The sequence below is a fragment of the Struthio camelus genome, chromosome 2, assembly GCF_040807025.1.
Source record: "Struthio camelus isolate bStrCam1 chromosome 2, bStrCam1.hap1, whole genome shotgun sequence".
NCBI lineage: Eukaryota > Metazoa > Chordata > Aves > Struthioniformes > Struthionidae > Struthio > Struthio camelus.
In genome coordinates, this window is record NC_090943.1 from 1373453 (window position 1) to 1389358 (window position 15906).

General features: G+C 45.8%; 1 protein-coding gene across 2 annotated transcripts in view; it reads left to right on the forward strand.

Annotated features, from left to right (window-relative positions):
* SMARCC1 (SWI/SNF related BAF chromatin remodeling complex subunit C1) overlaps nt 1–15906 on the forward strand; it is a 106799-nt gene extending 90893 nt beyond the window's left edge. For both annotated transcript variants that reach the window (XM_068933981.1, XM_009684134.2), the window contains exons 27-28: nt 11963–12139; nt 13807–15906. In XM_068933981.1, coding sequence (XP_068790082.1) covers nt 11963–12139; nt 13807–13892 — 263 coding nt within the window. In that variant the 3' untranslated portion in view covers nt 13893–15906. The remainder of the gene's footprint in view (nt 1–11962; nt 12140–13806) is intronic.

Sequence of the window (15906 nt, forward strand, 5' to 3'; positions counted from 1 at the left end):
GGTTGGTTCTGTGATTTTTAGGGTTCTGTTGACATCACTGCCAGATGTCCCACGGTTACTGCCTTGGCCTTGCCTGTGTGTGTCACTTGGTCCTTAAGCAGGACTCTGCTGGCTTGGTGGAGAGTTTGGTGATGTATTCTTTTCCCAGTGACCTGTTGTATGGATTTTTCCGTACCTGAACATTCCTAAGGAAATTGCAGTGTGTTTATTGGGTCTGTAAGTCTTGAATTAATAGTAAATTCTTTTAAGAGCCACCCGTTCGTACACAGATCGGTAGCAACTTTTGCTACTCACTTGCTACTCAGGATTTGTGATCCTTTGAAACAAACCAGTGAGCTTAACAAGATTGGTCACCCCTCTAGGCCATCAGTTATGTCATTGCATACCTGCACACCAGTCTTCAGCAATCTTGGCAGAGGTGCCAAAAATTTGAGGGTTTGCACAGATTAATTTCACCTAGCAGAGGTAATCCCCGCTAGAGAGCGCCAAGGTGCACTTGCAGAAGAATTCTGTAAACTGGATTTTGCTTCTGGTAGTCCCGTAGATGAATCTCAAGGTTCAAAACCGCTTTTACCAGCGTGGAATTTGAAATGCTTCCATAAGAAGAATGAACAGTTTCCTTACCTTGATTCTCTGCTTCTGTCCAGTAATACAACCTGCCTTCCCTAAGGTGACCAAGATGAAGAAACTTCAGTGTTTAATAACTCGGAGTAATTATTCCTTCAGGTATTAAGAAACTATTGGAGATTGATAGACGGCGCGCTGCTTGCTTAGTCCATCTAACAGAGCTCTACAGGAGGAACTGACCCATTCAGTTTGCATTAGAGAAAAATCCCAGAACAACGTAGCAGCAACTGAGAACCACTGGTGGTAAAGTTTTCAAAATATAACCATGCATGGAAGTGAAGCAGCAAGGCCCGGAGGGGACACTGTAGGTGGAATTAGCCATTTGCAGGATCCTGTTTAGCTGCATCATTTTAGCTCTGGACTTTACCTAGGTTTTCAAACAATTTTCTGTTATTAATAATGACTAAAAGTGTTAACTGTTGATTCAGTAGACCATGAACAAGATGCTAAGTGGAATGGTGGGACGTCAAAAGTGATTGACAAAGACTGAAGAGATGGTAGGAAACAAAGTGGTGAAAAGATCTGAAAAAAGCATTTATAAATGGAAGAAAAAGTAGTAACTGCTTACAGCTTTTCTGCATTCAGAGAGTAGCTGGTAAAAAGGCCGTCAGCCCCAGGTTAGAATGCAGCGTCCTTTCTTCCCTTGCCCGGGTGGAGCTCTATCCCAGACAGGACCGAGGCCGATGCCTCAGGTCGCTCAGCAGAAGAGCCACCTGCAGAGGGTTGTTCCCTGTGACCATGCCCTGTAAATGCTGATTTTTCGAGGTTAGGCCCTGAGCAGTCCGGTTACGGCAGCTGCAGGATGAGGAATCCTGGTCTAATTTAAACTGAGGATAGGAAGTCTTGCTGCTTTCTCTCCAGGTTCATCCCCAGTGCATTGACTTGAAGTATGAAGGTGACCCTAAATACAGTTTTGTTTTTTCTTTTTCAAGAGCAGTAGTTTTCTGCTTTGCTTTTGAGAGAGGGAGGATTCACGTTACGCCTATTACTTAGCTCCTGAATGCCTTATCAGTAGGGGAGGTATAGCTGAGATGGGCTGATGTCACTGCTATCCTCGAATGTTTTGGCTAAAGCCAAACCTCTGTTCTGGTGTTTTGTGCACTGCTTCTGAAATACCTCTTGAAAAAGGATTTGCAGGGCGCTCAGGTCCGTATTAAACTCTCTGAAAATTTGAAATGGCTAAATAGAAACAGTTACATGTTGCAGGTGCTCTCACTGCCTTTGTATGGTAGCACAAGACGATCAACACAGGCAGTTTTGGATAAGTCGGAATAGGAGCAAAGATATTCTGGTTAGACAAGAGATTATCACGATTTTAAAGAGAAGTCCATCAGGTCAGACAGAATCCTGAATCTGAGGGTAAACGTTCAAAATGGCACCTGGGCACGGACAGTAGCGCACATTTCAGGCCAGCTTGTGTTACAGTTCCTCTTCTGCTCCTGACCTGTGTCGCAGCTCAGATTTTACCAGTTTATCAAGTCTGCTCATGTTTCAGTGAAGGCGATTCTGAACTGTGCTCCATGTCCGTCTTTCCAACCAGTTGCTCTTTTGTCAGTGTAAGAAAAATGCATTGCCAGCTTTGATAATGAGCTGAAAGAAAGCTTAGGCAGGCTTGTTTTGAGCTAATGGCAATAAAAGGTAGAAAGCGTTAAAGTAATGCTCACTGGTATTCAGGAGAACAAATAACCAGCCTTGTGGAAAGCAGTTCTTTGCTCTCGGGCAGAGCAGTTAAGCCAAACGGTGCAGCTTTTTCCCCAGAAGTTTGATGGCTTAGATGTTAGTCTTTGGAAACCGCTGGTGAAGAGCCTACAATCAAGGATTAGTCTTTTCAGTGAGCTGCTTTTCATCCGTGTGGCCAGGTCTGTCTCGTTCTGCTGGACTGCAGAACTTCTGGGGCGCGCTGGAGAGCTGAAGCTTGTCCAAAGGCCGGCCATCGTCACAAGTAGGCTCAGCAGGAGGGGAGAGACTGCAAGGAAATCAAGACCCATCAGCCAAGCCCTTCCATAAAGGCGAACTGCTGGTGAATTCCCCAAGTTAAACATTTGAAAGCAGGCTGTCTATCAGTTGCAGGCCATGAGGCTGCTTTCTAGAACCTGTTGCTTTTCTCTCACTGTAAACCTGCGGTTCGAGTTGGTTTGTGTGTTAAGATGATCAGCTGCCTTTAGTTTCACCTCTCCGTGCATGGATGCGATGAGATTCCAGGCAGCTCGATGACCGAAGGTATGTTGCTGTTCTCAGGCCCAGGCACCCATTTCAGATATGTCCTGCTAAGAGCTCATTTCTCCCATGTTCGACTTTACCGCAACTCTTAATTTTGTTTTGACTGAACTTAACACTGTTCTCTGCTTCCTCTTGGAATTAAGGCATTTAAAACAGAAAAATATAGTTGGGGATTCCAATTTCATTGTGAAAAGCTGAACCTTGTAATGGGAATGGAAAATAAAATTCCCACTTTCTTTGTGTTACCAGCTTTGCTGTTGGTTGTATCGCTTGAGGCACGTTACTGATTTCTTGTCTTGTGCTGTTCTCAGCGTTTGGATAACCAGAAGTGCCTCACGCAAGTGATACTTGTGGTGCCAAATATGAGAAACATTTTGAAATCCTTGGAGGAAGAGCAAGAGATATGTATTAATAGCTGTCGCCAACTCCTCTGTCCAAAGTGGCATTTTCAGCTAGTAAGTGTCGTTTCTGAACCAAACCAGAAATAGAGGTAGGAGGTGAGGATGGGCACCTTCCGCTGCAGCTGGCTGAATAACTTTGGTCGTCTCCCCCCCCCCCCCCCCGCAATGAATTTTACATAACTTTGTGATGATAGCTGAAATTTTCAAAATAATGTTCTGCAAAGAATTTTTAGCATGTTGCTTTTTAAGTAAGCGCTGCACATATCCATTACTTAAAATTTGTGTTTTTAAATTGAGCTACCTGATACCCTTTACTTTCCTGTCGGACTCGTTGCGATTCCAGGATTTTTTTCTTTTTGGAAAGACGAGGATTTTGAATTTTTCCTTCCAGTAAATATTTTCCAAGAACTGTGAGTGCTCTCTTTTTAGCCATGGTAGGTAATGCACTTGCTGGCAGGAAACTTGCAGGGAGCCCTCACAAAGAGAGGGACGCAAAGTAACGAGTGGTAAATGGTTTTGTGGTATTCATCCTTAAAGTCGTAATATGTGCATAATTGTGGGTTTGTAAAGTGTTAGGGTGGTAATACACAAACATTATTAAATGCAGTTTGGGGACTATTATGCATATTTCCATGGAAAGGTGGTCGGGTTAATTGGGTTTTAACAGAATATAAGCATTAACTTCTGTTTCGTTACTGCGGTTTTATTGCTGGCAGCTGTTTATACAGTTGTGGAAGGGGGAATTTCTGTTTATGCATCTTTTTGCCCTGCAGGTAATTATGGCAGGTAGAAGGTTTTAAGTTCTTTCCGCTAGCTACTGGCCTCTGCATTATCACCTATGAAAACCTGCCCATGCAAAAGGCATTATGGGGCTAGAACAGTAAATAAGAGTCAGCTAGAGGGACGGTGATTCCGCTGAGGATGCTGGATAATATTTCCGTGACTGGCGTCGTACTGGCTTTTTGATATCTGTGGAGCTTCTCCAGTGAGTTTGCGCAACTGCTAACTCCTTACAAGTGTGTATTATTGAAGGTGCATTAATATTTGAAGGTTACCAGTGCTGCCCTGCGTAACGGTTGTCCTTTCCGAGCACGCTAAGCGGCTTGCAGCTTCTTGACAAAGCATCTTGCATCGTACGTGCTTTGCTGTGGAAAAATAATGGTGAGTCCTCCGCTGGTGGGTGTCCTGCCCGCCAGGGCCCTGCGAGGCCGAGTGTGGTGCGCCCTGGTGTTGGGAGAGGCATCGGACTCCAGCGTGCCGATGCCTTTATCCTCAGCCCTGAATGAATTACGCTAGCGGGAAGTGACAGAAATACAATATGCAAGTGAAGTGGAAATTCTGCCTCCCCCCTCCCGAGACTTGATGCTAAATGAGTTATTGTGGTTAATTATTCACAGTCCTTGGCTATGGGATTGTTTGCTGCAGCGCGTGGAGGGGGAGGACATGCTGAAAGAAAGGACGTGTTTGGAGGTTGGTTAGCAATATAGATTTCCGGCTCTCCTGAAACCAGCCGTGGTAGGAAGGGGCACGTCTTGTAATACTGCAGAGCTGCTCTGCAGCGAAGCTCCCTGAAATGGTGCTGTGCTTGTTCCCGTCTCTGGATTTTGAAACAATTCAGTGATAAGAGAGCAAGATTTTGGAAGGATGCCTCCGCGGCAGAGATCCGAGGAACATCATGGTGCAGTCTGCTTTGCTCCTTTCTGAAGTCCTGGCCCCGAAAGGGGGACCTCCCCTCACCTAGCACTGACTGCTTATGCAACTTCTGTCTTTCACTAAGTGATAAACAGTGAGAGGTGATCAGGAAGGTTTGAATCAACATCAGGCTTTCTGCCTTGTGCCCTGTTGGCTGCTGCAGTAAAACAAAAACATTTAAGCTGTTTACCACTGGAGTGCCCCTCAAGTGGCTGATTTAATAGAGGTAGAGGCTGGTTTAAAGAAGGTAAAGAAATGCGTTGGACATCCTCTAAAAACAATTCCTAAGTTTCATTATAACAGGAATATGCAGCGTCCTGTAGTTACTAGTGGAATGCTTCAGAGCGTGCATTAGAAAATGTCAAAAAAATCTAACGTGTAAAGGCTTTTTTTTTTTTTTTTAGTCTGCTAAATCTCATTTTGTTGAACCTTTTGGCTTTATCTCTTCCTGCATCTGCTGGTTTTGAGCTCTCCCCCTTATGTAGGTCACATTTTCACATTTTACGCTTCAGCCACTGTCTTGAAGCTGTGTCTCTTGTAAAATGAAAAAGCATATGATCTCTATAGAAATAGCACTCCATTTTTGCCATAGTAGTACTACTGATTTTCCCGTGCTTAATTCCAGTTTGGTTGGGTATTACTTGATTGCTGCTCAACTTCAGCACTTTGGAGTTCTGTTATGTGATAGGATTGTTCCTCTGCGAGTACCTTAAGCTAATTTTAAGATAGAGTTGTTGCATACTACATCAGAAAGTCAAAGAATAGACAGCCGACCCTTCGCTCAAACACAGAGAAGCTTCTCAGCTTATGGGTAGCTTCGGAAAAACTGCAGTGCCGCTTATTTTTAAATCTCCAAGTATTGAGAGAATAAAATTTTACAGATTCTTTGAGTCAGGTACAGAGTGCTTCCCAACCACCAGTGTTGGGAGATTTGGCGAGATGACACATAATTTGAATTTATAAAGAAGCAAATTACTTTCAGGTTGATTTAATTTGTCTTTAACAGTGATTTGAGCTGTTACTGTGGTGGCTATAAACATGTCGAACAGAGTCACTTAATATTTGTGTTAGTACAGGCCTGAAGGTCTTTTTTTTCACTGAAGGAATCCTTGCCCAATGTTAGAGCTTAAGACCTCATGTGAAGCCATTCAGCGTATAGTAAGTCTCATCCAGCTTCGGGTGCTTCAGAAGAGGTTTTTCTCAGTGTTGGCCACTTCCTTAGGGTGTGGACAGGATCTTTGTCTTGCAGACCTGTAGCATTAGAAAGGAAATAACCAAATTACGCTTGGAGAGTTTCAGCCTTGTGTCAGGCGGCAGCTCCCGGCCTGCGGATCTGTCAGTTGCCAGCTTTCCTGATCGGCTGAAACTTGGTTGCAGTTAAATCAGGAGCTAGATAATGCTCCTCTCAGCTGTTGCAGTTTTTACCTTTTTGTTCCCCATCAACCCTCTTTGTGCTGGTAAGTAACATCTATCATTCCTGCAAAAATGTCTTGCCCTTTTGTTACAAAGCCCTCCACACCTTTGGACCATGCTTTGTCGCCAGTTCTTATTTTAGCACAGGTTCAGCCTCTGCCAGCACTGCCAGTAGCAGCTTCAGTTGCCTGGTATCTGCTCCTGTTGGTCTTCCTTTGTTTCTGAATGCTTTTAGCTGTGATTGTTGTTTCTCTCTCTGCTTGTTTGTGTTTTGTTTCTTTTGTTTTAAGTAAGTGTTCATTAGAAAATAAGATCTGCTCAGGCCAGAGTTCTTAACAGCATAATAATGTTGCCTTGACGGACCAAGTGCCTGCTGTTCTTGTGCCCTCTCCTTCCAGAGTACGGACATTTGTGGGAAGGGAGTGAGGATGAGGACACGTGAGGAAGCAAAGTTTCCAGTGCTCCTCTTGCTTGTTTGAGCTACGCTGGATCTGGACAGGTTTCTGGTATTAGATCTTGGCATGCCAGCTCCAGTGCTCTGTTATCTGGCAGACTTGACTTTTCTCGAATAGATTATGCAAGCGTATATATACTGGGTCAGCCCAAGGTCCACGTGGCCTGTGTCTGATCTCGTAGATAGCGGATACGTAGGGAAGACTGTAAGAAACAGGGTAAATACCGAACGAGCCTTCCGCAATCATACCCGTCCAGCTTTTGACAGTCACTACTTAGAGGGTTCTATCTGAACTAGTGTATTTGTAGCCAGCACTGGAGCTAGCCTCTGCGGGTTTGTATTAGTGAGTTCCATGGTAGAGTTGTGAATTCTGTGAAAGCGCCTTTTTTTCTTTTAACCTGCAGCAAAGAATTTCCAATTCTGTGGTAAGGCAGCAAGTGCTACCCTATTGCTTTTCCCATACCTCTTCTGATCTGCGACCTATAACAAGCTTTCATCCCTCCCTCCATGTTAAAATGACTTCAACAAAAACATGGACTTTTTCTGAAGTATCCCGATGGGCTTTAATTTTTTTAAACAGAGAAGTGGACTCAGCGTAGAGACTTAGGTATACAATTATCTTGAGCGCACTAGTAAATCAGCTTATCAGGAATATGGAATGTATCAGGACAAGGAGAAGAATGCTCAAATCCCTCCTTACCTAGGAAAGGAAACGAGCCGCTGCTGTTCTGGGTCCCAGGGGACAGGCTATATTTGCAGAAGCAACCACTGAAGATTCCAGCTACTCTTGGAGGACTTTTTGGTATAAGGTGAAGAGGCACTGATAAATGGAGCAGAGGAATATAATGTTACTCCTGAAAAGTAACTACTTTGAGTTGGAAGTTGCCAGGACATTTCTTAAGTGAAGAGAACAGGCTTGTTACTGAAGTCGTTGCATCAGTCCCATTTTCTTTTATGTTGATATAGATTGCTGGTGATGCAGGATGGATGCACACACACACACGTTTTTTTTTTCCTCACTAGGAGTTTTAGTAACTGAAACTCAAGCTGCTGTTTCATGTGCTATGACTTTAGTGCCACAGGCCACCACACATCACCAGGCACATCAGAAATTCCCACATCTGTCTCATGAAAATCAGAGGAAAATCCTGACTCCTGGAGCTTGACCAACTGACCTTGTGCCGCCATGTTCTCAAAGGGGCTGTGCTTCAGAGCCGATCTGCATCTCTGCTTGTGAATTGCAGTCGTTAAGGGAGGGTGGTTGAGTTCATATGTACCACTGTTTTAATTTCTGCTCGTGAGCAGCCTTGCAGAAGGGAGAAGGGACGCTTGCTTCTCGTCTTCCTGCTGTACTCACCCACTTGAAGCTGCAAGCTGAATTTCCCTAGAAGCTAACTGCTAGTACAGAGCCAATTACAAAACGTCCCTTAGTAACAGGCATTGCCCGATGCTGAATTATCCCCCTCTGGGTCTGGGGAGAGGAGGTGTAGAGTCTGCAAACGGGCAGCTCTGGGACTGTTTGCAAACCCAGCTGCCCATCTCTGTCAGCGCTGATTCTGTAGCTCTTGACTCACTTCTAATACTCATGGGTTATCGCGTCCGTAAGTCTCAGCCTCTGCCTGGCAGTAGCTTCCTGTGACAGTGTTCTCGTGCTGCCTGCCCTCTTCTGCCACGCTCTTTCTGCCCGCTCCCTGTCTCGAGGTGAGCTGGACCAAAACAGATGAGTAGTTGCCAATGGCAGTAAATTCACGCTGTCTGCTTAAATCTTCAGTTATCGGAGCATCATCTGTTGATACGCTTGAGGGCAGGGCTGCCGTTCGGGAGGACTGAGATAGGCTGGAGGAATGGGCTGGCAGAAGCCTTATGAAATTCAACAAGGACAGATGCAAAGTCCTGCACCTGGGAAGGACTAACCTTGTGCAGCAGTGCAGGAGGAGGACTGCCTGCTGGGGAGCAGCTCTGCGGCCCTGGGCGTCCTGATGGGCGGCAAGCTGAGCATGAACTGGCAGTGTGCCCTGGCAGCAGCCAAGGCCAGCAGCATCTTGGGCTGGGTGAAGAGGAGCACAGCCAGCAGAGATGGAGGGAAGTGATTATTGCCCTGCACTCAGCACTCGGGCTGCATCTAGAGTACTGGGCCCCCCAGTACAAAAAGGACCTTGATCAACTGGAGCAAGTTCAGTAGAGGGTCACTAAGGTGGTCAGGGGCCTGGAGCACTTACCCAAGAAGAGACTGAGGGAACTGGGCTTGTTCAGCCTGGAGAAGAGAGGCTTTGGGGGCACCTACAGCAGCGCCCCACTACCTATGAGGGGGGCATCAAGAAGACAGACCCAGGCTCTTCAGTGATGTATGGTGGGAGGACAAGAGATAAGAGCCATAACCTGGAACAGGAGAGGCTCCAGCTGGATATAAGGAGGCTGTGAGGTCAGTCAGGCAGTGCAGCAGGCTGCCCAGGGGGATTTTGCGTTCCCGGGGGTTTTCAAGGCCTGACTGGACAAAGCCCTGAGCAACCTGGTCTCACTGCAGAGCTTTGAGCTCTGCTTTTGAGCAGGAGATTGGATGAGAGACCTCCTGAGGTCCCTCCAGTCTGAAATATTTTGCAGTTCTGGGACCGAGGTAATGTTTTAGTGCTCTTGCTGGCTGCTTGCTACTGAGCAAAGGAAGGCGAATGGGCCGTGCTGAGGGACTGCCAGCTCAACTTGCCTACAGAAGGGAAACCAGAATCAGACACTAGGACTCTTATTGGTGTGTACTGGGCTTGGTGACCTTGAGTTACCCATGAAGGCATGCTACCTCTGTTCTTAGGAAGAGTCCCACCTTTCTTCTCTTCTTTAGGCTGTTGCCTGGAGCAGTGAGGGCTCCAAGATGGGGTTCTTTGAAACACCTATCCTCCTTTACAAAGGAGGGGATTAGAGGCTCAAATCTCTGCAGCTTTTCTGGTTGGCTGCTGCTACTCTTTAATACATAGTGGTGGAAATGCCGTGATGTGCCCTGCAGCCACTGATCAGCAACTGTGTGTGCCAACTTGCAAAGTTCTTTTCCCGTGTAAATGTTTGGGGGAAAAAATGGTGTTTCTATAGGGCTTCATATTTGCTGCTTGCAGATACAGTGGTCTTGCTCCCGTGATCGAGTAGCATCAGGTTTGCCCGTGGGCCTCTTGCTTGCATGACTAGGAGCTCCATCCAAGATTGTTCTCACAGTCCAGTTCTGCAGGTGTCCTGTGGATTTCTGTTCAGGTGGTCCAGCCCCTCTGCCACAGAGCTGTAGGGCTGTGTAAAGCCAGGATGCTGTGGAGCGTTGGGTTCCTTTGCGCTAGGATTGTTACAGGCTGGGGATGAGGGACGCCTATGATGCTGCCTTGCCTTTTTGCGAGATTGCTTGTCTGTCTATCTCAAAGAGCAGGTTACTGCCTGTAGTTCCAGGACACCAGCAGCCAAGTGCTTTACATACTTACAACATGCATCTTCTGGAGGAGAGTGGCTGAGTAGGTGACACTTGCATGGTTAGCCCAGGCACCCAACGCTGAGAAAGTGGAGCAAGTTGTTCATCTGTTTCTGTGGCATTTTTTTCCTTTATGACTAGCGTTGGACAGTTAGTCCTGCATGCTTGAAGTGTTCTGCACTGCTTCCTCTATTCTCCCCGTTTCTGCAGAAGGACAGTGATGGAGGAGGATTTGGGATGGATGGCTGATGGACTCCACCTCTGTGAGAGCGGCCCACAGGCAGGGGTGTCCATGCAGGCTCTCTACTGCGGGCAGCATTCCGGGGCAGCGTTGCAGCTCAGTGCTAGAGGTGCCGAATCCCATCAGCGTGGCCACGCAATGGCAGCTCCCAAAGAGCAGGGGTTACTTTTGGGAACCAGAGGTTGTTTTTTCTTTTAGGTGCAGATCATCATTCTTCTCGGTCATTAATTCCCCGTCATAAAGACATAGACCGACCCACTATTTCCTCTTTGAGTAAGCTATATCTTAGGCTCCAGACAGCCCTACTTCTGAGCAGAGGAGGCACGTTAAGAGCTGTCACCTACCTGTGTCAGTCGATAGCTTGTGAGCTAGCGTGGTTTCCTGAAAGCCAAGCGGTGCTGCCAGGGTGCCGCCAGCATTCAAGTTCCTAGCAGTCTTCAAAAACCTAGAAATGGAAGTAACAGACGTCAATAAAAACTCACTGAAAGGTCTTATTCAAACGCTGAGCATAAATAAGAGTTAATAGTGTTTGTGCCAAAGTATTGACTCAGTCCCTAATGCAGAGCTTGCCCTTTCTTGGCTTGAACTGCTGTGATACTTTTTATGTATGTTCTCAGAGCCTTTTCTGTTTGAGGCTTCTGTCATCACACTTTATTTCACATAATTGCCTGGGGTTTGAGGTGCAGTGAGGTTTTCTAAAGCAAGCCGTTGCAATCCATGCCTAATAACTGCTTTCCTAACTAAAATACCGTACCTTTATGTATGCGTGTGCACGCAGGGATTCTTGTGAAAGTAAATGTAATTGGATTATGCAAAATAATCTCTTCAAATGAGGTCTTGAAACATCAATCAGCAATTTGTACATGTCCAAAACTACGGAATTCTAACACTTCCTTTATGCTGCTAAAACGTAAAGGTCTTTTGCCAAGTTGGTATGTAAGGAAGACTTATTGGAATCCTCCCTCACATCAGAATGTTGCTCTTTTTTAAGAGGGGAAATATCTGTAGTCTGATTTTCAGCTGTATGATTTCAGTTCTCCCATTAAATTAATCCGCTAGGCTTTGTGGCTGCTCTTTTTCATCGAGTGCTCTGTTAATTTGCCTCGTTCTTCCAGGGTGGTTTGTTTCCCGCAGCTCCATTTAGATTGCTAACACGGGTCCCTTTACTAAGGCTTCATTAGACAGTGAGTTTTGACTTTGAGTATGGTCTCCCAGTTGCTACTTGTGCTGGTATTCTTGAGATTACGAGGGCCCAGCAGTTGTTCTTGAAGAGAATGTATTGACGATGGGGATGAAAAGGCATTTCCTTTGGGGTGGGCTCAGGTGGCATTCAGAGCATGTATGGAGCTGGCTCTGGTGCAGAACTGTCAGTTTTTTCTCACTGCTTAGAGAACAACTAGACTCTGTTTTTTTCTCTTCTGATCACTCGTGTTTCAAGTGAGTCTCATTACTGTGTCTTTTTAATGCTCTTGCAGGTCAAATGCCAGGGCCAGGTTCGATGATACCTGGACAGCCCATGCCAGGCCGGATGATGCCAAGTGTGTCAGCCAACATCCATCCTGCCGGTAGCGGTCCTCCTCCACCTGGCATGTCACCGATGTCAGGAAACCTAATTGGACCGCGTGTTCCTCTAGCAGCTCCAAATGGCATGTGTAAGTGCATCTCCAGCAGTAAGGATCTGAGTATGCCTAGTGTGACTTCTCCGCTGCTTGGCTTGTTGCTGGAAAAGTCATTGTAGTTGATTGAAACCCCTTTATCTGCTGTAGAAATGAGATCCGTGCATCTTGGCCGCCAAAGATTGGTGTCAGACATGTGCATGTCTCCCTTCTGGGCAGGCAAACATATTCTGTTGTGCTTTATTTATAACACCCCCCCCCTTTTTTTTTTTTTTTTTAATATAATGACTCTTTAAGGCTTTGTGGTCATCATTAAAAACCTCTCTCAAGTTAATCTGAAGTAATGCATGTACGGGGTTCAAGAATTAACTATAGTTAAATCCTCAAATAGTTGAGATCAGAATATAATTCAGTTCAACAGTACCTTAGTGAAAACTTAGCGTTGTGCAATTTAAAAGAGGAGATCCTAATTAGAAAGAAGCAAAAGGTATATAGGAATGTTCCTTATGTAACGTGCGTATGTCCACCTCTGAAAATCCAGCTGATTTATGCCAGGCCTCCCATCCTAGGCCCTCCCTCCTCCCTTCCCCTCCCTAAAACAAACAAAAAAAAAAACCCAAAACCTGAAGTTGGTACCCACTGTGTGTATGCTACTTGAGTGAGCACCACTACGTGGCCAGACTCAGAAAGCAAAAAAGCTAGAATGGTTGGTGCAAGATATGCTGTAATGATGACTTCCTTAATAAATGCGTCAGTCTTGCTGATCTGCTTCAGTGCTGCAGTCTTAGCCCCCAAGATATTAGTCTACATAACTGCCACTGCACAGGGCAGGAATTGTAATCACTGGTAGAATCTCTTGCAAAAAAAAAGTAATTGGGAAAAACTATCCCATCTTGGCTGCAGCTGAAAGGGAATTGTTGAGGAGTACTGACTCACTGGTGTTACCTAGCATAAGCATAAAATACCTTTTCTGATGCTGTTTTTGTTCGGAAATGTCCTCTTTACTCTTCTGGTTCTTTAGCGTCCCTTAGTTTTCCTTTGCTTTTTTGAGCCTCTGCCACTGGGAATATCTTGTCAGGTTGTATATCTGCTTTTCCTTATCTTAATTTCTCTTTTTCACCCCCTACTAAACAGGTCGGTCATGTTCCATTAACATCTCCTTGGTGTACATGAAAGCTGGCCTTTTTAATCCCTCATTTCTTTCCTCCTACTTGCTACATCTACAGATGCCTCTGCTTTAACCTATATATAGTGTTTGGCGCTTAAGGGCAGGCTCTGTTTATAAAGTGTATTGTTACATCTATTTTAAATAGTCCAGAGCCATAACCTAATGGCTTGAGCACGGGGCTGGGAGATGAACAGTGCTAATTCCAGCTCTGAAAGTTGCTTGATGTGAACTTTGCTAGCTGTGGGGAGCTGCCTGAGAGTCCCCTGGTCTGTAAAACAGGGGTATTTCTTCCTCTTTCACAGAGTCCATGCAGTGCTTAGCAGTTGAAAAGCCCAATAAAACATGCAGTGGAGCGTCACGTGGAAGGGGAAGCCACGGTGAAGGCCATTTCTGGGACTAGCCTGAAATAGCCCTTCCTGCTTCCCCCTTGCACAGCCGAGTATCCCATGCTGTATGGACAGTCTGGCGTCGGATTCCTTCACCGCATTCAGCCCCTCCTGGCTCTGCTCAGTGTTTCCCTCTGTTGTTCTTGCAGATCCCCCTCCTGCACAGCCGCCTCCACCAGCAGAAGGGGTGACCCCACCTCCAGCAGGAGCCCTGCCGGCCTCAGCAGCTCCCTAAACGGTCGAGGAAGAAGGAACTTCTACAGCAACATAGTGGTGACCAAAAATGATTTCCTCAATTACCTTCTGTTCCCTTTGGAGATTCACCTCCTGTTGGCCTGCCCCTGTCGTGTATGTATGCATATACATACATGTATACAAGCACATACGCAGCATCTTCCCTCCCTCCCTCCCCCCCCCTCCTCCCCCACTGCTCTTAGCCTGGCAGTAGCTGGCATTCCTTTGGAAAGTCTTTAGATCAAAGGTGCCAGCAATGCCTCCATGTTGCTGGCAGGAAGTCCTTCCCACGTTGGTCAGCTTACCTTTCAGAGTGCGCTTGACTCTGGTTTTCTTTCATCTTGATGCTTTGAGCTTTGGGTTCTCTGAGGGAGATGAAAAAGCTTGTAAGGTAGAGCCATTAACTGAGGTTTTTAGGATGTACCAGATGCCCTCTCCACCTGTGATTTAATGTTTTGGGTTCTCAAAGCATCAAGATCAATGCCAAACCAGTGGTTTAGGCAGAAGAGGAAAATAAGGGCATGCTATAGCACAGAAGGTGCAGGAATGCCAGCCATATTCATTACAGTTATCTGATCATTAAGGACAGTAGCTGAGTCCTGGGGCTGCCTCACTAACTTATTAAAGAAAATATTGATCCAGTGTGAATGAAGCCAGGAGTGAATCAATTGGAATAAAACCACTCAATGGTAGGAGTTTTCTTGCTCCAGTTCTTACTTTGTTTTTTTGTTTGCCTTTGAAGGTGGTAGTTGAACCTTCCCTCTGAGTAGCTTGGTACAGTAGCCAACTGAGGAAAAAAACCCATGATTTTTAGTCCCTCTTTTTGGAGCATATACTTTTTACTTTTTAAAAATGAACAAAAAAAGTAGGTAGCGATGAAGTGCTAGCGTACGGGATTGGGTTGGGATGGCTGGGGCGTGAATGCCAGAACTACCTCCTGCAGACAGCCGAGGTGGGCAGGATTCAGTGAACGTGGTACGCTTCTTCTGGAATTGGAGGTGGGAGAGCTCAGTTCACACATCACCTTCCACTCACTGACCTCCATCAGCCCATTTATCTGTGGGGTTGCGGGTAAGGGAACAGGTTCAGCAGGCAAATCCAGGAGCGCTCTTCGAGACCGCCAGTGCAGTACTGCTAATATGGACATGTTCAGTCTGCCAAAAACTGCTTCATTTGCTAGTCATTAGCGGCTGCAAAAGGATCCTTTGCCAGCTGTATGGTTCGGATTCTCTGCCGCCTTCCTAGCAGAAGAGGGTTTGACGGGTTTGCTTGCCAAAGCTCTGAAGACTGCTCGCTCGTTTAAAGGGTGGCTCTCAGCGACTGAGTGCAGGGTGGTGTTCTAAAGCTTGACCGGGGAGATATCTCCCAAGCAATCTGAAACCCGTAGAACCCCTTATTATAAGGCTTAAAAAAAAAAAAAAAAGGAGAAAAAAAAAAAAAAAGGTTTGCTTTGAAGAGCACTCAGGTGTTTGACTCCTCCATGTTAACGGTTGAACTTTCCGGGTCCTGAGAGTGCATGTGTGTGGAATAACCATTTCTGGGCTGTCTGCACATCAGCTACATGCTCCAACAGTTGTCTGTGGCCTCCTTACTTCCAGTGCATAGGAATAACGCTTTCCACTGTCAAGCTCTAAGAATCCACAGTGCCTAGCAGAGAACGGTCAGGGCCTGCCTGCCTTCCACCTTTCACAAGGAATTCGTGCCCAATGTTCCCTTTCCCTCCAGGGTCTTTGGGGTGAGCATGGAATTTGGGTTCAGACCGTAGTCCGGTTTAGAATAACCTCAGGTTGTTTTTAGTGTGATCAACTTCAAATATAAAGGATCCAGATGGAGACTATTTTTTACTGTACTAGTGATGATCCTACAGAGTACCTGAATTCTTGACACTGTTGTGTTTCTGTATAAATAATACATGTTCTGACTTTTTTTCATCTGATCCTATGTATAGGGCCGGTTTTATTCCTGCAACACAGCCACCCAATTTTGTGAAATAAAAAAAATGTGGTTTTTGTACA